This window comes from Diadema antillarum, unplaced genomic scaffold (assembly GCF_040938485.1).
Source record: "Diadema antillarum isolate AM-2024a unplaced genomic scaffold, OU_Dant_1.0 seq00000611_RagTag, whole genome shotgun sequence".
NCBI lineage: Eukaryota > Metazoa > Echinodermata > Echinoidea > Diadematoida > Diadematidae > Diadema > Diadema antillarum.
In genome coordinates this window covers 289,741-317,541 of record NW_027271536.1, presented here as the reverse complement: position 1 = coordinate 317,541, position 27,801 = coordinate 289,741, and the positions used below count along the sequence as shown (strand labels likewise).

At 38.3% G+C, this 27,801-nt stretch overlaps 1 protein-coding gene across 1 annotated transcript in view; it reads right to left on the bottom strand.

The window, feature by feature from the left end:
* LOC139735937 (uncharacterized) overlaps positions 1-27,801 on the bottom strand; it is a 106,737-nt gene that overhangs the window by 17,952 nt on the left and 60,984 nt on the right. Inside the window, exon 3 of the mRNA XM_071646691.1 lies at positions 26,590-26,690. Within this exon, the coding sequence (XP_071502792.1) occupies positions 26,590-26,690 (101 nt within the window). The remainder of the gene's footprint in view (positions 1-26,589; positions 26,691-27,801) is intronic.

Genomic DNA, 27,801 nt, shown 5'->3' with positions numbered 1-27,801 from the left:
TCTTACGCTTGCGATAAGAGCTGATGCAACATCCTTGAAAGATTTCAGGCTATTAAAGGTATTATTTATCATTGGGAGCAGTGATTTACAAAATGTTTGAGTTATCACATTTGATGCATATATGTGTAGGTCAGCTGTATCTAAAAACATCCTACCATACAAAAATCTGGCAATAAAGCCTAAAATATAAGGAGATATAACTACTTTTTCTCAATAAAACATAACTGTAGATGGTTTACTCAAGAAACAATTTCATTATAAATATTGTTCATATTTTGTATATTCAACAATATTTAACACTGAATATACTGACTAACATTCTTATATTGGCTGTTTCTATCCCTAACTCACATTTTAAAACTACTTTGAAGCTCTAATTAAAGGGATTGTACAGTTATGGTTGAGACCTAATTTCAGGTTTCTAACATTTTTTGGTGAGATAATGAGAAACCTCTTATAAAATGTGAAAGAGCAGGTAATTCTATGAGGAATTCAATGTTTATTTGATGAAAATTGGTTTTGAAATGGCCGAGATATCAAAAAAGAGCGATTCTAATAAAATGTGGGACCCACACTTTATTACGATCGCTTTGTTTTACTTTGTTTTTTGATGTTTCAGTCATTCCAAACCCGATCTTCATCAAATAAACTTTGAATTCCTCTTAAAATGGTATGTTCTGTACTATATCATAAGTGTTTTCTTGTTATCTCGCAAAAAGTTAAAAACCAAATTCTCATCTCCACCAAAACTGTACTATCCCTTTAAAGCTGGGTCTTTGTTTTATCTGCAAATGGTAAATAATGCCTTTGATATGCTTTACAGTATGTGGTATGATGATTATTGATACGTTGCACAGAAATAGGTAGTCAGACAAACACACAACTATAATCACACACACACATACACAAACAAACAAGAATTCCTACAAACATGCCCAGTTGCACATACACACATCGCATCAAGCATGGGCAATGAATTTGGGGGGAAGACTGAGTTTGGCTCATTGAACTACATGATTTGAAAATCAAATTTCATCATACTGAATGAATGTTTGACACCCATTCACTCGTAAACACAAACTCAGCAACATTTCTTGTACAGTGAACAGAAAACTACCCAGGACTCACGAAGAGGTATTTTCCCTGATAGAGCATTGAGAAAAAAAGAATACACTATAAATATGTATGATACATATATTTACCACCTACAGTCAAGTTCTTATATGAATATTTCATCAATATATGTTTTTAAACATATCCATCTGATTTTTTTTCCCTTTTGAAGGTATTGAGGGAGAAAGTAATTTTTTTCTTATAAATGTTATGTTATGAATGCAGGAGAGCTCAATAAACGAACAAGCAAGACTAAGAATTAAAAAAAAATCAGAAAAATAGGCAAGCAATGAGAAAACTAAACATGACCATTGGAATGACAGATAGGCAGTTAACTCTATGAGTAACATGGGCAACATGTTTACACAGATAATGTCACACACATTTACCACTGTGGCAATTACAGGGCTAACATCGAATTCAACCTGGGCATGTGATTATGTCATTGCTTGCATTTATACTTGCTCATCTTTGCATATCACATGGTTTCTGTTTTTCCCCATGACTGGAAAAACGGTTTCAGATTTACCAGCTTTCTTTGTTTTTTTCTTATGATGTCCAAGTAATATACTGTATACGCCATATATTTCGTGAGTCTAAATTTTCGCGAATTGGGAATTCGTGACAATTTCTCGAGTGGTTCAATTTGTGATCATGGAGTCCTGTACTGAATGGAGAATTTAGTGTACACGCCATCACATCACATCGGGATCAGAGTCAATATTTTCGTGCGTCTTTAATTTCGCAATTAGCACCAGACTCGCAAAATTCGCGAAAATAAAAACCTCGCGAAATATTCGGCGTATTCAGTACTGTATACACCATGTATGTAGCGAATCTAATATTTCGTGAATCGGGATTTCCAGACAATTTCGTGAATGGTGGAATTTGCGATTGTGGAGTACCGTCCTGAACGGAGAAATGTATGCATGTACGTCACGATGAGTGTTCATATTTTCGCATGCTTTTAATTTCATGAATAGCACCTGACTCACGAAATACACGAAAATAAAAACCTTGCGAAATATTTGGCGTATACAGTAATGTGTTCTTGTCATGTACAAGTCCAAATATCAACTGCACTTAAATCAAGTACAAATATTCCAATAGCTTTGCCACATATAATCATAGAACCATGTATGATATCCCGCAGGAAACTTTAACACAAATTCCTCTACATTTCACTTCCTTTTGATCTAGCCTCGAGTATTTGCTCATTTGTTTCTTCAATCTGAATGACTTGTCTCCTTTTCTCTTCATAACCACGTATCCAATTTCCCCTCGACATGAAATCAATGCACAGATGAAATTACTTGGGAATCTTGCGGCTAACTCCTTTAAAACCTACACGGGCAAGAACAGCTGGTGGTGTATATATTTTGTGTCCTGCGGCACAACATGCAAGCAGACTGGAAGATTCCATTTACTGCTGGGATATTTTACCTTGGAATAAATGTTTCTGTTTCATTTCATTTCTTATCAAAGCATACTTCACTTATTTATATGTATCAACAACAACAACAAAATGTATAGTTGTATTTAGCTTGAAAGCAATGCAATACAAATAAGGAAAGACCACCATATGATATTTGAATAGACTTGTGCTAACTTCATGAGTTATGACCGTTTCCTACATAGTGCTAAGAATTGTGATAAGTTTAAGAGTTGTGACCATTTAAATGTCTGTGAATGATCTTATTTTATTGCAAGAAGAATATCCCCCCCCCCCCCAACACACACACACACATGCATTCTTGGCCATTATCCTGGAAATCCTCCTGAGTAATAATCATTTGTTTTGGGCATGAAATGCTTCTCATTTTATGTTTTTTCATAAGAAACAAGTAACACTCTATTTTTAAGGAGTCTATGGAAGATACAGTGGGGACAACGTAATTTAATATAGATGCATATACAGTAGGCCTACTCCTAGAAAAACGTTAGACTCCACAGGAATCAAACACTTGGTATTCTAAAAAGGAATTCCACGCGAGTAGTTTTGTGGATCCGAAGAAAAAAATTAAATGGCTATTTTGAGAATGTCACATTTGATAATTTTCTGCCAATTAGAATGTCATGTTTTTCTGACAATCACACGACATTTTTCTCTGCTTGCTTGTTCAACCTCACAAGAGGCTGCAAATACAATTCATTGCATGGTTTTCCATTACTTTCTGGCTCATCAGATTTTGAGTGCTACAGTGAAGTTGGAAGGGATATCAAAGAGGCTGAAGAAATAATGGTAACAGTACAAACTAGAAAAGCACTCTGAGAGCGCAGACCTCTGCCAAGCAGCTACTTTCCACCGATGATCTTGTAAAGAGATTTTTCTCCTCTCCACCACTGTGGAAGTTCAAAGCTCTTTGGGCTCTTCCATAGAGATCGGTGATATCCACCGATAGGTATACATACTGAAAAAAAAATCGCCCGATTTCCCAATATAGAAGCCTATGTTACGTCATAAACCCTCAGCTGCACGGCGCGCCTCGCCCTAGCAGAAACTAGAGCATGCACTTTAGTGCGCACATGCAAACCTCAAATACGCGCAGCCTGAACTCCCAAGTTCATTGACCCTACCTGCCAAAATATCAAAAATCCTTCATAAATTCCCCCAAAATTCTCGGATCACTACCAAAAGTTAATCGTTTGTTACTTGTGTCATTCTCAACCTTTCCTGCAAGTTTCATCCCAATCCGTTAACTACTTTTTGAGTTATTTTGCACACGGAGAAACTAACGAACTAACTAACAAACTAACTAACAAACAAACCAACGGTAACGAAAACATAACCTCCCCCCTTGGCGGACGTAATTAAACTGACACTGATATGTTGCTTCAATTAGTCTAATCATCATCACGTATTCATCATCATCATTATCATCATCATCATCATCAAAAATCTACAGATATTATCGGTACTTTTATCATCAACTACGATGATACAGGAAGCATTTGCTGTCGATCATAAAAGGTAGGTGCTGGAGTGTTTGTTCTGTCGGCATACACAGTCTGTTACACGTATCCAATACGCCGAAGAAATGTGCATGAAACAAACCATAGTCGAAATGTAAACCACTTTCATCAATTTGGGCAAAAGAAAATATCAGCATGTAATCTTAAAGGAGACCTAAAGATGATTTTCAGACTTTTGCATTTAAACATCTACACATATTGTTTATACTGGGTACATAGTTACAGAAATTATATTTTTCACAAATTATTGCAATAATTCCGAAATACTGTAATTGTACCATTTCTTGGGATTTGGCTCATGATACTGATCGCTCTACTAAGTGGGATTTGATTGTCCACACAGGCAGAGATCTAAAGATTTAGATTGTGATGCAAATCTCAAGATCTTGGATCCTGCTAATTCGCATCAGTGCGAATCCCACTACTGAAAGGGTCGCCATAGGAATCTGTCAAATTACAATAATTTGTATATCCCCAGATAAAGGAAGATTATTTTTCTCTTCTTAGGACGTGATATATTGAATTCTTAAAGCTCCGGTAACATAAAATGAGAATGGTCAGGAGATAAAAGGTGTCTGACCAGGAACACTTTGCTCAACCCTAGATTGCAAAACAAAATCACACGCATTACAAATTTTAACATAAATTTAGATCATGACATACATGACACTGAAATTATGTTCTAAGCAATCACGAAAGAAAAAAAAAATGGATAGGGAACATTTACATACAGGTAGTTCTATCACAGTGCAACTTAATACCCCACCCTTCCTCCTCCCCTAATCTCCCATCCCATTTTGTTTCTTTTTTCTTGTTTGCTCCCTCTAATTCATTTCATCCTTCTTTCCCCATCCTTCTCCCCTACCCCTCCCCCCACTTTGTGTACTGAACAATCAAATTCACCTCTACCATCAGAACCCGGCAAACACACAGTAGTGTTTGATGATCCTCTCCCATGTGGGGAAAACCCCTTCACATCAGCAGTCCTACTCTAAACAATGACTAATTACATTTAAAGGTACACTACACAGATGACTAATTACATTTAAAGGTACACATACTACACAGTAGTTACATTCAGACGACAAGCCCTAACCTCGAGGTTAAGCTCTTGCCCCTAACTTCGACGTGCGTCCATACAACGAAGCCTAACCTCGAGGTTAAACTCCTGCCCCTTTGAGTGCGTTGATTTTTGTGTCCACACGGTGCTATTAAACAACGAGTGGGGACCCCCTGCGGCTCGTGGTTAGAGCGCTAACCATAAGATATCTCGTGGCTCTTAACATTGAGCTAACCTTGAGGTTAGCTACCTACGAGTGCGTCTACACGGTCCCTAACTACAACCTTAACCTCGAGGTTAGGGCTTGTCATCTGAACGTAACTAGTATAAAAAGAAGATGGACAACCACATCTTAAAGTCCTTGCATTCATACATATTACACAATGTATGTCTGATTATTGCTCCAATTTCCATCTTCTTTTGCTTTCAAGTATTTGTCATAGTCACGGTGACTTGAGGTTATGCCACGTTCCACTTTAATAATTCAACACTGTATGGGGGCAATTTGTGTTGTGACTCTTCACATATATTCACAATAGGGGCTGTTATCTTCTTGCAAAAGTAAGTTGGGTTTCTCTGAATACAAACTGTGTGGACTTGTGAATTGCACACCACTTCCGGGAACGGAGATTCCAATCACCGTATGAACAGAACATAAACAACAAGAAACCGTAATTGAGACACTATATTCACGGTCACACAGATAAAACACCAGGATAGCAATCGCAATACAAATACCTAGATTTTTTTGCACCCATTCAAAAAGACAGAAATATCCTGCTCATTTGCTTATTGAGGATTGTTATAATTTGTTGACCAAACTGCGCATGCCCGAAATCTACCGAGACGGTGACCCTTGCCCTAGTGTTTATATGCTATTCAATCATGCATGTTTTGAATGACATGATAAGAAATATCCAGATTTTTTGCTCCAGCATTCTCACACTTGCCCCAGTGCAAATTAATGCACTGTTTCTGAAATTATCATAATTCTGAAAAAAAAATCACATGATTTCTTGTTACAACTGTATTTGAACTGCAATGTTGACTGCACTAGTTAGTGGGATTTCTATGTCCACACAAGTAAATATCTCGGAGATTTGGATCTCAATGCAAATCTCGAGATTTGCATCCTGCTAATTTGCACCAGTGTGAATCCCATTTAAATGCATGCACAAGGAACAAAAATGATCAAACACCCCTGCTGATGCATTTGTAAGTCTCACTTTTATGTGTCCAATACCCCATTTATACACACAGTTGGTTCAGAAGTGCTCCTATTCCTAGTGCTTTGACTTATGCCCCTCTGCTCTGTTCATGATAGGCGTGTCTTCACCAGCCCGAAGTTTCAAAATAGCGCGCTATCTTGCGGTTACCAAACTAGTCCGATGTCAAAATAGCGCGCTATCTGTGTAGTGAAGACGCAGATAGCGCGCTATTTGATCGGGAAAATTTCCCCCAAAATCTTGGTCTAGTTCGTCAACTAGAGCGCTAATTCGTGAAATAGCGCGCTATCTTGGGTGCGTCTCCACCAGCCCGAAATTTTTTTGATCCCTCCACGCTTCTGGTTAGCCAGCTGGCAATGGAAAGCGCATGTACAAGCAGCTAGTGATTGTGTATAGTACATTACACGCACGGTGTATTCAAGGATCACATGTGTGTACTATGGGCCTACTGTTGTCGTCATCTTTAAAACCAGGGAGGTGATTTCTCTCACCTCCCTATTAAAACTCAGTGCCGTGCATGCTAGCTGGTTTTTTTTTTAAACCTCTTCTTCTGGTCCACTCTACCTTAGCTGAAGATTCTTGCAGATTGTGTGCATTTTGGATTTGTTTAAACATTGCAATTTGTTAATTTCATGTAAGATGCCTCACTGGACAGAAGAAAGAGTAGTGTTATTAATATCCCTTTGGAGAGAATTTGCTGTACTGCTCACCTCCCTGGTTGTAGAATCGTACATACGGTGATATAGGAGATTTTGAGCGGGGAAATCCACTTTCGAACCGCGAGCCAGGCAGAGTAATATTGCAAAGTGCGCATGCGTCAATTTTCGGACTAATTTCCCGAAGCAGGCTGTTCGAGCTGATGAGGACGGACATTCGCTGTATCGGGCTATTTTCTAAGACCGCAAAATGTCCCGCTAGTTTGAACTTCGGGCTGATGAAGACACGCCTAATGAGAACTGCTGTTCACCAAGATCGCACAAGAAGTGACCAAGAGGGGCATAACTGTTATGATGACCTTCAGGTGCCTAGAAAGTTTGAACATGTAAACTGTATGCACAGTTCACACCACATTCCACTTCCAGGGGGGCATTTCATGATGGAACTTGTCAGATAAAATATCTGACAAGTCAGTTATATCTGACACGTTTTTAGAAGTTCTTTAGTCGGGGGGGGGGGGGGGGCGTTTCATGAAGGAACTTGTCGGATAAAATATCTGACAAGTCTCTTTTATCCGACAAGTTTTATTTGAGAAATTCTTTAGTCTGATTGGCTGATTTCTCTGAACTTGTCGGATATAATTGACTTGTCGGACATTTTATCCAACAAGTTCCTTCATGAAATGCTCCCAGAACACTCTAAATGTTGGTGACCATTTATACAGAGTTTTTGTAGGGCACTTCAGGAGTGCTCCTGAGCCTAGGCTCGAGAAGGGCGTAACTTTAGAGCGCTCCAGGTTCCGACTGTCTGTTCATGGAGAGTCTAGAGAGGTTCAGAAACATTCTTATGGAGCATTTTATGAAGCTTTTTGTCAGATATTTTTTTCTGACAAACTGTTATAAGCTACCGAAATCCTTGCATCTGATTGGCTGAGAACAAATTTGTCTGACAAAATCTGTCAGACAAAACGCTTCATGAAATGCTCCCCTGGAGCGCTCTAAATGCCCTGTATAAATGGGGTCTCAGAGAAAGGATTATGCCCTCCGGGGGTTTTCCTCCCAAGTGCCCATGGGGGAATTCCCCCTTCTGCCCAAGGCGCACCATTTCAATCTCCTCCCTCACCTTCACGCCTACCAAGACAAAGAAGAAGCCAGCATACAATAGAAGTGAAAGACAAACTGTATCGGTGCGAAAAGATTCTTCCCTTTTCATGTCCAGTTTCAATGATCACATGGCATGTCATGGCCTTTGCAATGAAGACACTAGGCTGTTGCAAAGATGGTTCATGTGCCCATATCTTACACACAGACTTTTTTTCCCCATGGTCTTTTGCTCTTTTTTTTTTCTTTCTTTTTAAATAGCAGTGGTTGGCAGACAAGGATATGCAGTACAATTTTGTAGCAGTGGCCCCTAGAGTTTTGATCAAAGATAGTAGAGATAACAAGATACGAAGGCGCGCGATAAAAATGGACACAAAATGGCTACCCTACATGACGATACAAAAGAGAGCTAAGTACAAACTCAGTACACCTAGGAACATCATTCACTTCCAAAGGTAATGGTATTTTTATTATCTTAAAAATATTTAAAAATTATACTCATAGCTTTTTTTCGATTAAGGGGATTATTTTGAAGAATGAGATTTTAAAGTAATAAGGATTATTTCGTGGAGGTAAAAATTTGGCAACTACATGATCGCACAATCAAAACGCTTGATAAACAACAACAACATCTTCAAAGACAGCGCTTCTCAGGTAAAGACACACATCACCTGAGATGCGCTGTCCCTGAAGCCGCTGCTGCTGTTATCAAGCGTCAAGGCAGCGCGTCTCAGTTGATGTGCGTAATACGCTTGAGGACCGCGCGCTGTCCGTTTGTTTTGTACAGGATTAGCGCGCACTTTCCTGTCTTATTAGTTAAGCGTCTTTGGTTTTGATTGACCTCTAGTCATAGCTTCACAACATCTACAAAGATGACAAGCACATATGAACAGGATTATACACACACTGTACGGGTATTAATTCTGGCATTCGAAGATATGAACCCTGTCCCTGTGAAATTAAAATGTTTCCTGTGAAGGGTCCAGGAACATCATGACTAGCCTTAATTTCTTCCCCACTTGATATCGTTAGAGATCACATCAACTTGGCTGTCGCACTTCTTGATCTACAAAAGAGTAACTGGTGCACATTTGTTGTTGTTTCTCTTTTCTTAGAAGGGGGGGGGGGGAGGGTCATCAAGGGTTCTTGTCAATTGGCCAAGAGTACCGGGGGAAAGGGGTGTGGTAAATATTTTGTGAATGGAATGTTAGATAAATTTAGTTCCTTTGAGAATCTTCAAAAATTTAAGTGCAGTACATTGTATGTCTGAAGAAGAACAGTCAGCATGTTCTCCTATTAGGAATATACACAGGAAGCCATACACTATACGCTGTAAAAGGGCTCTCCACCGAGGAAAATGAATTTTACCAAGAATCTTTTAGACACCTATTGTGTAAGACAGCCATAAACCCTGACCCTTGTGTGTGGTAACCACATGGCACTGGTGCACTCTTCCCGCTCAGCGAACCACACTGCATACTCACATTCCCCTCGTCATATAATACATTTCTCATATTGTCTTGCAAGGAAATCACAAGGAACAAATATCAAAGTTCTTGAAGAATTCAGCCAGTCAGCAAATGGATGAAGGAACATCTTCCTGCTGTGAGGAGCGCAGTGCACTTCTAATATGATTATCCCATTACAACCACAAATCATGCGCTTCTGTTGATGTTCCTTCAAAAAAAAAAGACAAATACATTTAACTTAAATTTCTGTGCAGCAAGGCATTTTCGGTGTCTCCTTTAATTTTTACTTGCTACTTCCGCATTTTTCTTTTCTTTTTATACTGCTTATGCACACACCACTCAGTTAAATTAAATCTTCAGTCCCTGGAACTGTCTGCAACCAGACCTCCCAAAAGCTTCTACACCAGCCGCAGCCGCCCTTGCGTGAGCATCCGCATGTGATCTGCATGCGTGTGTGGGAGGGGAGGGTGGGGGGATTGTCATAGCATGTGAAAACTTGTGCATTTCTTTGCCTAGCTAGTTCATATCACTGCTGCAACAATATATGCTCTGCAATTGAATGGTCATAAATACACGATCGATTCATTTGAATCGATACAAAATTGTGCAACATTCAAAGTTTCCTTCTGTGAGCTGGTAGAGCTTGAGATTGAAAGAAACCGCTAGGTGCTTAAAAGCGTTCATCATCTTCCCTTTTTATCCTGCTTTACAGTATTTCATATCTTTTTGTGATAAATGTGATTGCAAAATGGATAAGAGTTATCGCAAAACGCATAGGAAACATTGATTCGTTATGTGTGCTATGAAAGCTTAATTGTTATGATTATTCACATCAATTAAGATAGATTTGTTATACAGGACAGCAGTTCACCCATGATGCCTTGCTTCATACTACGACAGGTCAGAAAACCGCCTCTGATGGCATCCGTTACAGGAGGAAAGGGTATTCTGTAGGCAGAAAAGCCGCATAGCGACACGGATTTTCGTTACGATATCAATGAGTGCGAGCCCTTCGGCATACTCTGATCTTACAGCAAAACACTGACACTCTCTTAACAAGGTGTCAAAATCGTTTATCATCACCAGCTTATTTTTCTGATGACAAACCCACTCTCCGAGACGGGTACCGATCAGCTGACGATATGGGTTTACCACGCACTAAAGTACACGTAGGGTAAACACATCGTGTCTTAATGATCAACAGCTGTGCATCCGATGTGTGTATCATTTAGAAACGAACACGGACTGACTGCTCATAATAAACCTAACTAGCTAATGATACTCCAATGCACAAAGTTTGGAACAAACCTCCCCCCCCCCAAAAAAAAAAAGAGAAAAAATTAAAAAGATTTGCCTACCTACAAAGATAACAAGCTTTGCCTGTGTATAGTGGAAATTGTTCAAACACTACTCCACAGACAAACAACCAATTGCAACACTCGATCAAACACAGATTAAAGAGCAAAGATTGTAGAGATTTTGAAATATATGCAACCTTTCAAAACAGTTTCATTTCCATTCAGATCAATTTACACTGCAGTATCATGTTTTGATCTGTCATTGCAAGCCATACAAACACATTTCAAACATAAATCCATCAACAAATGACCACATGTGCATAACAGGTACAGCAGGTGGTTTAAAGCTCCTATCGGCAATAAAGCCTTTTCTTCTCAAAGTTTCCCCCGACTTTCATCCAATTTCAACTGTCGGATAAATGTTAGCAACCTAGCCTCAGAGCCTAAGAACATGACCTACAAACGGCTGAACCCGATCGATATTTCTCTGAATCCTTTTCATTGATCTATTTCCACGATGGACAAGCATACAGAGTACTCCAGTCTTTCATTCCCATCTGTCATTTTTGTATCACTCATGTCGGTTTAAAGATATCTGGAAATTGTTCTTCTACTTTTTTCCCTACAAATACAGCAATGTATAATAATAATATCAATACATAAAGGGTAAAACGCATAATAAGCACATGCTTCTCTATGCTTTTTTCCCTACAAATACAGCAATGTATAATAACAATATTAATACATAAAGGGTAAAACACATAATAAGCACATGCTTCTCTAGATGCGCTGTACAATTCAGATACAAAATACAAACAAAAGACTAACAAACATAACAATCAACATAATACAGTGTAGATACAATAATTAACAAAAGGGGTAATGAATGTTTGTCTTAATCAAGGAAGATGGAAAAGGTGGGTTTTAAGACTGGATTTGAAATTTTCAAAATTGGATGCACGTCGAATGCTTTGTGGGAGATTGTTCCAAAGATTACAATATGTAGGTCCAGCAACTGCAAAAGATCTGCCCCCGTAATATGACGTGTTGGTTCTGGGTGTGTGAAGAAGTGCTTGGGTGCTTGAGCGAAGGTTACGAGGAGGGTGATACTGCTTGAGTAAATCTGCTCAAGCAGAGAAGCGCATATCAGTCGGAAAAAAAACAAACAAATACTATTCATGAGTTACATTCAGCATGTGATCCCTCTTTCTGTTAATGTTTACCATGTAACAGAAAATTTGTGAAAACTTTATTAAGTTCTCAGGGGGAATCTAGGGTGTGCTTGATAAAGCTCTTTCAGATGGCCAGGGATGATATTGAGGTTTGTTGAAAAAATTGGAAATCAAAATTTTCAGGTGATGTTGATACATGGAAAAAGCAAAATGTGTACAGACTTGAGGCAAAAAAAAAAAATCTGAAATCAGATTTAAATCTACAGAATATCATGCCTCATGGCAGAAAGATTTATTTGAACAAAACATAATTGTGAAACAAACTTCATGCTACGTCAGGCATGCAAATCAATTTTTCTCTAGTCATTTCTGGCCAGTCATGGTGCATCGGGGAAGTTTGTCAATCAAGTTTGGCTCCATTCCGGGTCCTGGTTTTGTCTTCTCAATGCTTGGCCCTCTAAATCACATTTGCAGACATACATAGAGCTCGGCTTGACCTCGTACGCACTTCTGCCATCGCACCACACGCCCTTCGGGTTCAGGTACGGCGCATGCACATACATGATACGTACTCTTTCAAGGGAGTACAGGGTATGTATGTAGAGCAATGTAGATTTGATTGACAGTTTGTACGGTTTGCAGCCAAGCTGCCGTATGAAATGTTATCTGCCATTTGCAGTTGTTGAAAAGACTCAACTATGGTGTCTGACCAGCCTATGTACATGCATGCTACATCTAGACATGAGTTAGACACCTGTTTCTTATACTGTGATCATAAAACCATGTCTTAATAGCCATCTCAAAATGGACTTTGTCAGATCTCCGCTGATCTCGGCTGATGATTATGATCACAAAATGTGATCTTTGGGGCAATAAATGCAATACAACAACATGACTCTCTGCGTACGAAGTGGCCTGAAGACACTGAAAGATGATCCTTCCATAATTCCGCAAGACGGGGCACTTCGACAACGCTTCGTGTCATGTGTCAGAAAATCTCCCACCAGCTATTTTCATATGCACTAAAAGCTCTGTGGAGTTCATTGTCGAAGATGGGCGATCAAGAAATCAGACGAGACATTCTGAGGACTTTGGCGACAAACAACATCGACTCTGACCGCAAGATTATCGCATGGCATTTAGGCCTATCCATCCATGGATATCAATAATGATAAAATCACACAAGTCACGGCTATTATGTATCGAATGCCAGTGGCAATTTGTGTACATGTCATGCTGTGAAAAAGGCCGTCGACTTCGATTTGTGAAAATTTCATGCCACGAAAATATCTCACTTTGCAGTATTCTTTATTCTATGATTATCAATTCAGAGCTGTTGTAGCAGATCCATGTCAGGATTTTGTACAGCTGTGGCAGTCATAATCATTCATACATTTTGATGGGCAAAGTCTTGAGACAAAATGCATTTTCTAAGTCTTCTAAAGGTCTTTTTCATTTTGCATAGGTGGTTTTATGGGGTTCAAAAGGCAACCAGGGTCAGATACCACCTGCATTACCAATAGGTAAAGATACAATTTTTAAAACTTAAGACTGTGACACATCAGGGTGGGTTCAGTGCAAGGGACCCTTTATCCAATGCATTGTCCATATAATAATAATTTTTAATATGACAATTGATGTTAAAATTTGATATATTATATCTGTATGACTGGATGCATATAAATCTACATTTCACTTGACTCTTAAAGGGATCATACAGTTTTGGTTGAGACCTATTACTTCAGGTTTCTCACATTTTTTGGTGAGATAATGAGAAACCTCTTAAGAAATATGAAAGAGCATGTAATTCTACGAGGAATTCAGCATTCATTTGATGAAAATTGGTTTTGAAATGGCTGAGATATCCAAAAAAGAGTGATTCTAATAAAGTGTGGGACCCACACTATATTACGATCGCTTTATTTTACTTTGTTTTTGGATGTTTTAGTCATTCCAAACCCGATTTTAATCAAATAAACTTTGAATTCCTCTTAAAATGGTATGCTCTGTACTATATCATAAATGTTTTCTTGGTATCTCGCAAAAAGTTAAAAGCCCAATTGTCATCTCCACCAACACTGTCAAATCATAAGCTTGAGAATGGGGATGGGCTTTCACTAAAGCACCAGTAAGAGAGGGAGAAAACAAATCTGCAACATTTGCACAAACATGTAAGCTTGTCTTAAATGAAATTAAGTTTGTATTGCTCCGTAGGTTCACAAGAATATATCTTATTATGGCATCAATATATGTGTGTGCATATATATGCGCTTCTGTGTTGTAAACACACACACATACAAACACACATGAACAAATGTAAATAGAAAGTGTGTACAAGTGTGACAACAGGATGTATGATAACAAAGCAGCCATACCCATCAAAGTAACAACAAAAATTCATGTAAATACCAAGGGCGGATCCAGGGAGGACCGCAACCGGCACACGCCCCCCCCCCCTTTATTTTTTTGTTGAAACAAAAGAAATAAAAAGAAAAAAATGGGGGAGGGGAGCGTGCGCCCCCCCCCCTTTTATTTTGTAAACGCGCCCCCTCTTTACGGAATTCCTGGATCCGCCCCTGAATACTCTGTTTTGACTCCTTTTCCTTTCATTGTTTTTGGCCCTACAATGTAGCCAGATGGAAAGATGGCAAATGTTGATGAGATAAAACCAGACCTCATATATTTGGTGACACTGTCCTGTGGGCCAACTGCATCTTGTGAGCTACCCGTTCAATGCTATCCTCCAAATCCCATGGACATATTATGCCGGTCAGAAAACATGAATTTTTGTCTTTTTAATATAAAAGACTTTTCACCGTGTCAACCTCAAAAAGTACTCCAACACAACCGCTCAATGAATAGTCACCCACCATATCGCATTTTTCATTTCTATTAAAACTTTCACGACTTTCAAATTTGTGGGAGGTGAATTCGTCGATGCGATTCCATCAGCTAGGAGAAGATGATCTCTCCGACAATTTTGATTGAAAGACCCCATTTGTCGCTGACAATGGGCGTAAATTATATCCCATCAGTATCCCTCCCCTCATCCCCCTCCCCCTTTTTTTCCTTCTGGTATCCCATTCCTCCCATGTCCTGACAACAGGGAGGAAGATCTTGGGTCTTTGCTGTTGCCGTGGTGACCACCTGCCCAAATTCATTTCCATCCCAGCAGAGGAAGGCAACCTGTCCACTCGCCCTGCCCGCCCCCCAAAAATCTAGCGGAGGAAATGAGACTTGGAAATGGTCCTTGGCACACGTAATTAACTTGCTGTGGGTCTGTCTTGTCTTGTATTTTATGACTTTTGGAATCTGACCCCCACTCTGCTCCTTTAAAAAAATAAGAACAGGGGGAGGAGGAGTTGCGTACATTGCAGTGGACCCTCTAGCTCTCATGACTGGTCATTGGCTGGTGTGTCAGAATCTTTACACACAGTTCTCATACAGGTACTTTGTATGTAGAAGTCATTGATGCATAAATGCCATCATCATATTGAAAAAAGGGCCCCCAAAATCATTTTTTTAAAATATATCTTTTGAATATTAAACCATCAATAAATAAGTGCATACATCAGAGTATGAACATATGTTTATATTTTAATACGGTAAAATGTAATGGTGAGCATAACATATTTTCAAATGTTTATTGAAATGGCAGTTGAAGATATCATACCCATCTAGTAAAGACACTGTGCTCAGTTTCTACATAAACAAAACTCAACTATATTTTATACTATAAGATGATTTAAAATACATTTTGCAGCAATTTGACTGAAATGAATGAATTTCTTAGACAGTGTTTACACTGAATACTCAACTATGCCATAGGCTTTCATTGTGTGTGTGATATGCTACGAATATGAAAGAACTGATTACAAGGAAATCCCTGTACCAAATGTCGGATAGAATAAAAAATGGAATATATCCGCAATGAAAAAAAGGATAAATGCAATATCATAGAACAATAATCATTTTTAGCTTCCAGTTTATCCATACACTGTAATCAGAAATTGCCAATTAGAATCATAAAACCTGCAAAGCTCATGAAAAAGAGAGAAAAAGAGAAAGAATGGGAAAACACTTCGGAGGCATCAATAGAGGATGACAGATATGGTATATTGTACCAGTTGCCATGGCAACCAAGGTGTGCTACCTCCGATGCCAGGGAGAACACCGTCAATCGGTAGTCAAAGCTCTATTCTTTGGTCCTAATACAAAGGACGGCAATGGCATCGCTAAAGACATCCGCAATCGTATGAATGCATGTTTGTTTTCTCAAGCTTCTGTTGCCCATGTGGCTACAGATATATCTTCACTACAGGAATGTGCCTCGCATTGTCGATACACTTGAAAGAGCATTGAAATTTGGTTCCAAGAATAACAGTGGCACTCGGCAAAGTAAGGAGGGGAGCCAAGAAATGTCAACAGAGATGATTTTGAATATGCTTCGTATTTGTTATCGCAGGATATCAACGGATGCAATCACATCCATGGTTATCATAGACATACACCAGTGATCGGTTGTGCCGACAGATCAGGATTGCTATACCCCTTGGTTGAGAGAAGAGTATAATAAGGTCCTGGAAAGGTATTTTGATATTAAGTTTGCTTCAATCAAAGCACAATCATGTTTCAGACACAAAAGAGAACTCGATTATCAATGTGTTAGAAACACCTTATATGCTAGTTCTGCAAATATGAAAGCAAAGAAAGTCAAGCTTTTCTGAAACATGGTTTACAAATCATGGGTGGTATTCTGAAATCCATCCTAGGAAGAAATTTTTTTCTAAGTCAGGATTTTTTTCTAAGTGGCATTCTGAAAATCTTCCTAAGTTTCTTCCCAAGTGTCTTCCTAACTTTTTTCCTAAACTTAGGAAGAAACTTTGGAAGATATGCTAGTGAGGATGAGATATATGCAAATTTCTGACTAAGGAAGAAGTTGGTATTCTAGAATATACTAAGGAAAAAATTTTAGGAAGATATTTAGGAAAGCCCCACCCCTGTCCCAAGTACATTGTTCAGATATAGCAAGCTGCAAAACATTGTAATAGGCGCTTGCCATTTACTGCGCGCAACATGTACTTGATGCGCAAAATGGGCATGAGAAAGGGGACATGCTGCGCACACATGTATTTAACCCTACGTCATCATAATACGCGATTGTCATTGGTTGGTTTCTTATGATACGGCATATAACTGGCTCAAGAAAGGACGTGGGCATGGATAAGGATGGCCTAATTTGCATTACGAAATTCCTAGAAAGAAATTTCAGAATACCAATTCTGTCTTTCCTAGGTACTTCCAAAGTTTCTGACTTGTGAAGAAACTTAAAAAGATTTTCAGAATACCACCCCATGTTCGGAAAGACACCATCAAGAAGTGTATGGCAGTCTGAATAGTATGATCTCTGTCGAGGAAGTGGAGCTTATGTAGCTCAACCATTTCTTGTTCCCCACAATGGTGCATGCATACATGTACATAAAGAATGAACTCTTGCACAAGTACAGGCATATCACAAGTGGGGGTTTTTATCTTTTTTTCCTTCTCTGTTTCACATCAGTATCAAGAGTTGGTTTACAAGCTTAAGAGTTTCAGAACTTGCATCCTCTTGGCTTTCTATGAGGTATTTCCTTTACAAACTTTTACTGAATTTTCACCCTTGATATTCCATATTGGATAAAGACAAGATGAAATTGGTTATTGAAATTTATCAAATCTGAACAAAATCCAAAACTTACAAAAAAAAATTTCCATTTCAGATAAACAGCTACTTTGATCTTCTGTCATTTCAAGCTATAAACTTAAAATTAAAAGGCCCTTGAAAATTCTACAACTAAAAAAAAAGCAATTAACATATTTGAAGAATCAAAGGGCTAATATGAAAGATTTTTTTTAATTCTGCTTGATGAGATATTGATAATGAACACGAAAAATGTTCATAAAAAGATACAGCATCAGTCTACAAAGAGATGTGTGGTTTCAGAAACTCAGTGGCTTGAGATTACTTTATTTCATACCTAATCATTTTCACTACAACAAAGCAGATGACCCTAAAATACCTGACTTGGAAAAAAATATTATTCCTATAGGTGGGCGGATCCTCATTCCAATTAGGGTTTATCGCCATAGAAACAATACTCATGGCCTCTTTTATTTTGTGAAGGGAGGGAGAAGTACAGTTAGTTCTTATCTAACTGTAAGATACAAATCTACTTAATGCAGGATATCACTAGTATGCCATAAAATGCACCATATTTTTTTTTCTTTTTGAGTCCATGGTTCACCTTTGGGGAGATATCGTTCTATCCTGCTTTATATCATTTTACAGTCTATGTCTTACATTGACAAAAAAAAGGGGGAATGAAGATTATATCTGGCTATGTCTGGGCAGTGACTATGTAAGCCTAGTTGGTACAGCTTATGTAAAACGATGACTGCAATATCGTGCTCCTTTCTACTAAACGCTAGCTGCAGAATAACACCCTGTCAACATCTCTTGCACTCTATGCTTAATTTAACCCACACATCGCGAGCGCCTAAATGTGCAATGCAGCGGGGGATTTCTAGACACTGCTCGAGAACATCTCACCCATGAAAGCAAAGCCTGACTTATGTCTTACACTTCCACTCTTGAAATCTCATTAAAAAAAAAACAAATAAAAGAGGAACTTTCAAAAGCCATGTATGGTTTTCCCTATATAATCCTATTTGCTGCATCTCGGTCCCAACTCTACATAAGATTACAAGTCACTTGCGAAAACTTGCCAAAAAACAACAACAAACATGGATTGATTCAAACTCAAAATGACTGAAAGCGGAACATACAATAAATATGTGGTGCTGATTAGTTTCTAAATTAAAGTTTGTGTGTCTCTTTTGCAACCCTAATCATTAGATTCCTTTCATAAGCTTGTATTTTGTAAAGGTACAAGTTGTACGTACATTGTAATTCACACCTATCCTTAGCATTAGCAAAATGGAAATGTCTTTATGATGGAGGGAGAATAAATATCAGAGATTTCCAGCGAATTTAGTTTGATCCCTGAAAAAATAATTCAGGCCATTATTCTTGGTAGAAAAAGGGGGATGTATTCTTGAGTGACATGGGGTTTAGTTTTTTCATTTCTTTCTATAAACTCTGGGGTTAGTATCGTAAGATTTTGTAATGCAATGCTGAGAGACATTATTCTTCAACCATGCAAAATTTTGTGACCTTTGTAAAAGGGACATACAACCTTTTAAAAAGAAATTATGTGCTCACTTGTCCCAATTCATGGTTCTGAGGATCAAACTGTCCAAATATTACACCGGAAGGTGGTTAATGCCTGTGTGCTTGAAAGTTTAATCTCCGTCATAATGTTAGATAGGGTGTAATTCTCTGCTTATCTTTTTTTTTTTTCTGAAACAGCCTAAATCCCCTAAACGGTTGACAAGGGGAGGGGGGACTGGCTGTTTTACATTCAGTTACAGGAGAAACTAAAGTGTTGATAAACGCATTATCCAACCACAGCATCTCCTCCACTGTGTAATACGATTATGCTCATTAAAGAGGTTGCGGCAGCGCTCGGCAGCAAGCGAACGGTTGGACCTAAATCGTTTGTACTTCCCCGCCTAATTGGAATTTGCCGGCTCTCTAATTTCATCCCAGCACTCGGTCTGTCTATTATTGATGAATCACGTGGATCTCCTCGCATTCTAATCATGTGGTATTATTCGACGGTCGTACGGTAGGATTAGGCAATGAAATACTAGATTTGCCCCGCACTTGTTTGTGAGGTAGCGCATTGATTTAAGTGCTAGGACACAAGGGTATTGGCGGGGTCCTGACTACTGTGTGCACTAAATAAATACCACTGTTTTTCTGTGCAATATTGATCATCAGTATTTTGAACCAACCTATTAATCATTGGTCATACAGTGTGCACAACACTAACTCACCATTGGGAAAGAATTACCTGGTACTGAGCCTTAATTCAATGGGACTCACCTGTGAGACCAATTCATGAGAATTTTACTGTGGACATTTCAAATTTTCATGGAAATGTATGTACGGACATAAGTACATTTTTACATTCACTGTAAAGGACAAAGTCAGCTAGGCTATGAAAAATTATATAATCATATATGACAATGTATGGTGGTCGCCTTAAAGTAGCAACAGTCAGTACAATGCAAAGTTGTGTAAGGGAGTCACTACATTGCCAAGTTAGGGAATCAAACAACACCGATAGACTTTCAAGAAATAACACAGACTGATCAATGATTCCAATCATAGTATATAACATGTATATGACATGGTAGTTACCATGGCAACAGTCAACACATTGCCAATTTAAGGAGTCAGACAACACATATTATCAGGGCTCAGGCCACTTAAGTCTTGAAATCTGAAATTTTGGTATCCAGAAAAAGATATGTGGTGACCCACAATAAGAGCAAAAGAAACAATCCATTTTTTTGTGACCCACAATAAGAGCAAAAGAAACAACCTTAGTTGCCAGATTGGGCTACCAAAAAATAAATTTGGTGGCCCAACACCAAGTTTTAGTGGCCCTGGGCCACCGGACCACAGCTAATGTCAAGCCCTGAAAACACACATATTAATGTCAAGTAGCCTTCGGTTCCCAATAATAGCTCATTTTCCAATACTAGATGCAAATAATTCATGCAAAACATACCATGTACAAAATTTGTGAAATTCACGTTGAATTCAGAAATGCTAAATCTGTGAAGAAAGCAGCTTGGAAAGTGGCTTCTTCAGCTGGAAATCTGGTATAAGAAAGAGTTCTAACAAGTATTGAGCTTTGGCATTAAGCACTGGCGATCTCACCATTATAAATTGATTTGTGTTTATCATATGGCAGAAAAAAAATTCTTTTTCCTTTTAAACTTTGACCATGGTTTCACTCTTATCAAAGAAAGCACCCCGACTGGAAGAAAGTGGCAAGGGTTTGAAATCCTCGATGTAAAAATGTATTTGTAGCTGGCTTCCTCTAAACACAGAATCTGAGTGCTTTAGTGTTATTTCTCTCTTCCCAAAATCACAGCAGAGATTAAAATGCATGGCGTCTTTTGAGAGATTTTGGCACTTTGGAAAGTCAATAGCGGTCAATAGCATTCCATCTCCGGCAAAGTGAGCAGACACTTTCATCCATCTTTAATTGGATTGGCCCGTAACGGCGGGACTCGTCGTTGCCGATTTCCTTTTGTTTCGTTTAATTTAGGGATCGCAGTGCCAGTTTCTTTCGTAAAAACAGAAAAACGACAACAACAGAAATGTTTGCATCGACGAACAATGTACAAATGTGCGTCAGCTCATCATCATCATCGCTCAATAATGGTTGCCATTGGCGATGCGGAATCCTGAATGTTTAATGGCTCCAAAGCCACACCGCTCCTTCTTATCGGTCTTGTCAGAAATATTTCACGACAGATGCATCAATGCCACTGTGGTAAATAACAAGGTCTTACTGGTGAATAACAGGCATGTGATTTTTTTTTTCATTTTTTTTTTTTGTGTTGCCAAAGCCACAATAGATAAATTAACATTAGAATTACCATGGTATTAGATGATACCACGGTAATTTGTTGTTACCATTCTCACTGCTGAAATATGCGTGGTAATGGATACCATGGGTATTTCAATTGGTACCATTTTCAGTCACAAAATGCAGAGGCACACTGTATTTCTGGCCCGAAAGTACAACTCTCTTCAAGGTACGTGTAAGCCGCTGCAAATACACAAATATCCTACGGGGAGAAGACAGGAAGTGTGTCAGGTCACACAAGACAAACACTGCTATACGGTGGCAGTATTTCGTGACACAATTCACACTAAAAGCGTGCATGCGTATTTCGCACAAAATTTGAATTACCACCCTTAGTACCATCGTATTTTGCAATGTACATGTACTTCACAGTGCATTTGCATTCACACAATGAAATACCGGATGAAATATGGTATGAATTACAGTGTTTCACCACAAGTGTGAATGGGGCCTTCTATAAAACACTTGAGTCGGCACTGATGAGTTAACAGCTTTCATGCACTTTAGTAACAATGCTAACAAAAGCACACCTCTTAACTTTGGCACGCAAAGGCTTCAGAAATCTTTAAAACTCCTTTCTCTGCGCCTGTGACTCTGCAAAGCTGAAACTTTGCGGCATCCCACCAACAGTAAGATATCAAGTGTTTTGGGCAAAAGTCTTTCGATTTCATTTTCACAAATCTTTCACCACGCCCCAGTGGAATTGCAGTGCCAGAACTTTGCAGCACCTCCAACTAACAAATTGCATTTTAAGCAAAGACTGGCTGTGAAGAATTATCCTACGAATAACGAATTTAAAGCAATCTCGCAATACGTCAGCACAGGTAGAGAAAATCTTTGCCACCCTTGCATACCTCTGGGAAATCACTAAATGACACTACACCAGAGCTTTGTGGGAATTTAACAACCAGAAGAAAAAAAGGGGGCATTTGGGGATTTTTCTTTTTGAATTCAACCAAAAAAGAAGAGAAAAAGAAAAGTGTGCAGAGCAGGTTTAGACAAACAAAAAATAAAGAACTGCATTGAAACTAAAGCAGTCACAATTCTGTACCAACACAAGTCCCTTTCATACCTCAAAAAACTAATCACTCATATACTGTACACGCTATATATTTCGCGTGGGTTTTATTTTCGCGAATTTCGCGAATCGGGAGCTATTCGCGAAATTAACAACGCGCGAAAATATTACCTTCCAAAATGAATCCCTTGCCTTGATGATACGAACATTTCAGTACTAGTATACCATGTCAAGGCTTACCGAACAGACCATACTGGCTAAGCTTGTTTACGTACATATATTGCGCCACAACGTTACAAACGCGCGGCGTGTCACCCTTGGATTACATGTACCGTATCAGCACTAGCTCTTACGTTTGCATGCCGCTACATTCACATGTCAACTTTAGGGGCCGGGGCTTCGTATGCTCCAGCTGGTTGCCGTTGAATTTTACTCGTACCCCTCGTACCACTCGTCAGAAATCTAGCGCGATGGACTTAACCACTTCAAAAATGTTGAATTCTAACTTACTAGTTCGCAGAGTTTGGTATGTTTTTTTCATGCAGTGTATAACTAGTATCATTCTTATTTGCTAGTAAATTGAAAATTCACACTTTCTTTGCCACTTCATATTTTCTCTGGTCCCCCAATTGCAAATTTAACCACTCGCGAAAATGTGTGACAGCGGCAATTCGCGAAAATTTATGTACGCGAAAATTATAGCGTATACAGTAATCCCACTGTGACAATACCCTGGAAATGGCATGTAATTGTAAATGCACACCAATCCTTTATCTTTGTAATGAGTATTTATGTGATCTGTATGTACGTGTGTGCTTGGGTGTGTGTGTGTGTGTGTGCGCGCGCATGAGTGTGTATGTGACATTGTCATGTGAAACTATAGGAATCAAAGATTATTGAAAAAAACAAGTGTGTGTATACGTGTGAATGTTTAATTCATCCGAGCCATACAGTTTGCATTGAAGACACGAAATAATTCAATGTACAAAAAGATTGTTTGCTTTGCAGATAATTCTTCAATTCTAGTCCTCTACTTTGTTCCGGATAAACTACAAAGTAGGCAGGCATACACATAATTCCTAGAAAAACTGCTCTAGGCTAACAATGGGCCTTTCTTAACACCTTCAGTCTTGCGAATTCTGTAAGAGTAGGGTGAAAAATGGCAAATCCTAGTTATCTAAACAGAGATGAGCAAAGGAAATGAATTTACAGACATCTTGTACAGATCACCAAAAAATTCAGCCCAGCACAGAATAAACACTTTGCTAGATTTTACCTCCTTTGCAGGGCCTTCTCTCTCCCCCTGGCTATTTTGCATTTACTAGAAAAATGTAATTGTCACAACTTCTAATGGATGAATCGTTGAAATTGGGTCTAATTCACAAGCTAAATTTTCCCATTTGTACTGATGAAGATGATGACTTTAGGCAATGCCTCGTTATATAACCCCCCCCCCCCCTGACAAATTGTAACTGAAATAAGTGACATTTTCACATCATATTTTCACAATATTGTACCATTAATTTTCTCATTGCAGTGTGAATGTATATTTAAGCATGTCAACATCTACTCTCAAAATTCAAAAACTAAAATTCAAAATAATGCATCATACATGTAGCTAGCACATTATTAGCACACATTTCACATTTTGTGTGTGTTCCCTGTCTTCTGTCCCATGCATACTGTAAAAGCAGAAATATTCGTAGCATGAAACTTAAGTGAATCTTGGCTGATCGCGCAATTCGAGAAAGTTTCATGTGCATGAAAATTTCTGATTTTACAGTGTATTTCATATTATTTTACCCTTGAAAGTATAGAGAGTAGTGCTTTTGATATCACTATAAGCTTATTTCACAGACAAAATCTTCCATTTATTGATGCTAGAGGAAATTCCATTATGGGGGGGAGGAGCGAATAAACATGATTGTTTCAAAGAAGGGGAAAAGTTTGGAAGAAAATGCATTATGCATAGAGGACAAATGCAAGCATAAACTTCGTTCTAAAGTGGGGAATTTCAAATTGAACATGATAAGAGCATTAGGGTTTTAATGCTTCTGTGCTTGATATGAATAAGTAGCACGCAGGTAGTTCAAAGACTCAAGCTACCACATGTATCATGCCAGTGTCAGAATTTCAAGTGCAGGCTCCTCGTAATCTAGTTTGGCAGTATCTAAAATACACACAATACACATGCACAGCACTTTGTTGTTGTTTTTTCTAAGAAAAAACAAACAAACTATGTTCAAACAGAAAGAGACCCAGTTCATGTAGTTTCAGAGAGGGGGAAAAAAAGGAGAGGAAAAGCAGAAAAATGGGGACAAAAGATTGTTGAGACGGGGTTTCCGTCCAGCAAATGACATTAAACCATTATTGCATTTTGTCATTTCTTCTTGACTGTTTCAAAAACATCAGAGTGTATCAAACAAGCAGCAACGTTTCATGTTACAGACCCAAATACAATTGTGCACTGTCAATCATTTGTTGTTTTGGGGGCTGGATGAGAGTGAAACATTGCCACTTTTCAGCATATCATACTTGTCATACGGCACATATTTTGCGAGGTTTTTATTTCCACAAATTTTGTGAGCCAGGTATTCATAGCGAAATAAGCAACGCGAAAAAATTATAAAACTCTGATCGTAACATGAACGAGACGTGCACACAAAGCTTTCTCAGTCCATTACATGCTCCATAATCGCATATTTGAACACTAGTGAAATTGTCAGGGAGTTCCAATTCATGAAAAATTAAACTCCCTAAATATATGGCATATACGATGTATATATATTAAAACAAAGGAAGATAAACGATGAAAACCCATTTTCTTTGCTCAAAGTTTTCACTATGTATATATATATATAATATAATCATGTAAATATATGTTTGTATATCAATACACTTGTTAGCATAGTAGTGGAATCTCTTGCTAAGAAAGTATTGTAAATTGTCATTGCACATTCAAAAGAAGCATCCTTCTCAACACTTCAAAGTAGAAGGGGGAAAAATTCAGTCCAATTTGTTTCTCGGTTATCTATTTTGCAATAGCAACTTTCGTAATTTTGGTGCTCCATATAAATGTAATGTCATTTAACATGTGAAAACCTGTGCACTTCTATAACTTCACTTGGTGGTAGCGCTTAAGGGTAATCGTACACCTGAAGAAGGCCTGTCTTCATATTGAAACACACAAAATGAAGGATCCTTCGTAGCGAGGAAAGTGATACCCTACTTCACATCCTTCAAATAATATTTTCCCGGCATCATGGTGCTGTTTTACCTGACGAGATGTAATAGATATATAATACTGTCATTCATTACAATCTCACAACAAACTCTCCTGCCCTTCGCATTGACAACGAAAAAAATGAGACTTCAGAAAACTGAAGTCACTTGCACATGCGACTTATGGTGGCAAAAGAAAAAAAGTAACTGTGGCTTTTCTAAAGTCTCAAGCTTCGGTTGCACTTTAAATGCAAAGCCCACACGTCATGATGTTGAATGTTGTGATATTTTGCAATGAAAGTGGACACAAGGAGGTCCCAAATGAACATTTAGGAAAGGACAATTTGAGCCAAGTTTAAGGTTAGGCTAAAAAATGAAAGCAAGATCTTTAAAGCATGGTAATGAAAATTTGAACAGAATTAGATAAAAAGTAGAGAAATTATAAAATTGTGAAGTTTTGCTAAATGTACATCTGAGCTAAAGTATAAGAACCATTTTGCACAAATTAGTAAATCTTCACACTATCATTGCTTTCTTATTTTTAATACAATTTTGATAAAAAATTTTGTTGTTGGAGATTGTAAATTGTTTTTCCCTTTGTTTTTAAATCAAGTTATTTCTGGCCCAAAACTGTCCTTTATTACTGCAGATTTCACTCTTCACTAGTCTTTAGGTCCAATCACCCCCACTGAGTTCTAAAGGGTGTGAAAATGGAGATCTATGTCTTTCTTACCTCGCTTATTCTCCTCAAGCTCGAAGCAAATTCTCCTCGGCAGCGCGCCAGTTCCTCCTTCGATGGGAAGCCCTCGCCCATCTCGATGACCACCATGTTTTCTGTTTCAAAGAGAATTTCATTGTTCTAGAAATTATCCTGCTACAATGTATGAAGTTTCTAATGCTGGGTTCCTGCTGTTGTGCGATCTGCTACGCACACCAAGATTGGCCATTTAGGAGCTGATTGTGAATTTCTTTGTTTACATCCATCACAATTTGTACCATGACTGAAATTGTGGTCTACATTGTAAAGTAATCATGGTTATCATACTAGATCTTATGAGATCTTAAGGCCGGTTGTGGCAATTGCGTTGATCATAGACATTTTTGAACTGTCCAAAACTTTTCTCAATCATCGCAGTTGCCACTACTGACCTCAAGATCTCATATTATTACCATGATGATGCCAAGATTTAGACCATGAGTTAAACAGTGGTATAGATTTTATGATAGACATTTCTAAATGGAAAGTCCAGGATCAACTAATCATGGCCAGTACCGTATATCCCCCCCAAAAAAAAAAAAAAAAAAAAAAAATTAAAAAAAAAATTACAATCGGTCTGTTTGTAACAATAACTTTTAAAAATTTGAATAAATCTGAAAGCAATTTCAAAGTATGTTACTATTACCTACATATTACAGAAAACCTCATCCAATTTGCTTCAGTGGTCAAAGAGAAATCATACTCTTTTTAGAGTATATCAGGCATCCCTTCCCTCCAAGTTTCGTCCATTGTGTTCACAGTTGCAAGAACATCCAAGAGCTGAAACTGGGAAGAAACAGACCCATGGCATGCTTTACAACGATCCACAATTGTCTGTGACCACTTAAGCAAATTGAATCATATGGTTTTCTGCAAAATGTAGGTAAGAAGTTATTGTTTCATTCTCTGAAACAGCATTCAGATTGTTTAATAATTTTAAAGTTACCAATGTTGAAACCCAATTGTAATTCTTATTTCATTTTTCTTTTTTTTTTTCTTTTTTTTTTTGGGGGGGGGGGGAAACAACCTGTAGTGTGCGTAGGAGATTGCATGACAATGGGAACCAAGTATAATTGTTGCGTGATCTGTCATGTAAAAAACAAAAACAAACTCTAATCAACAAGATTAGTGAAAACAGCATTATTCATGGATCTTTGCGCCTGTGCAGATATCAAACACGGTATAAAA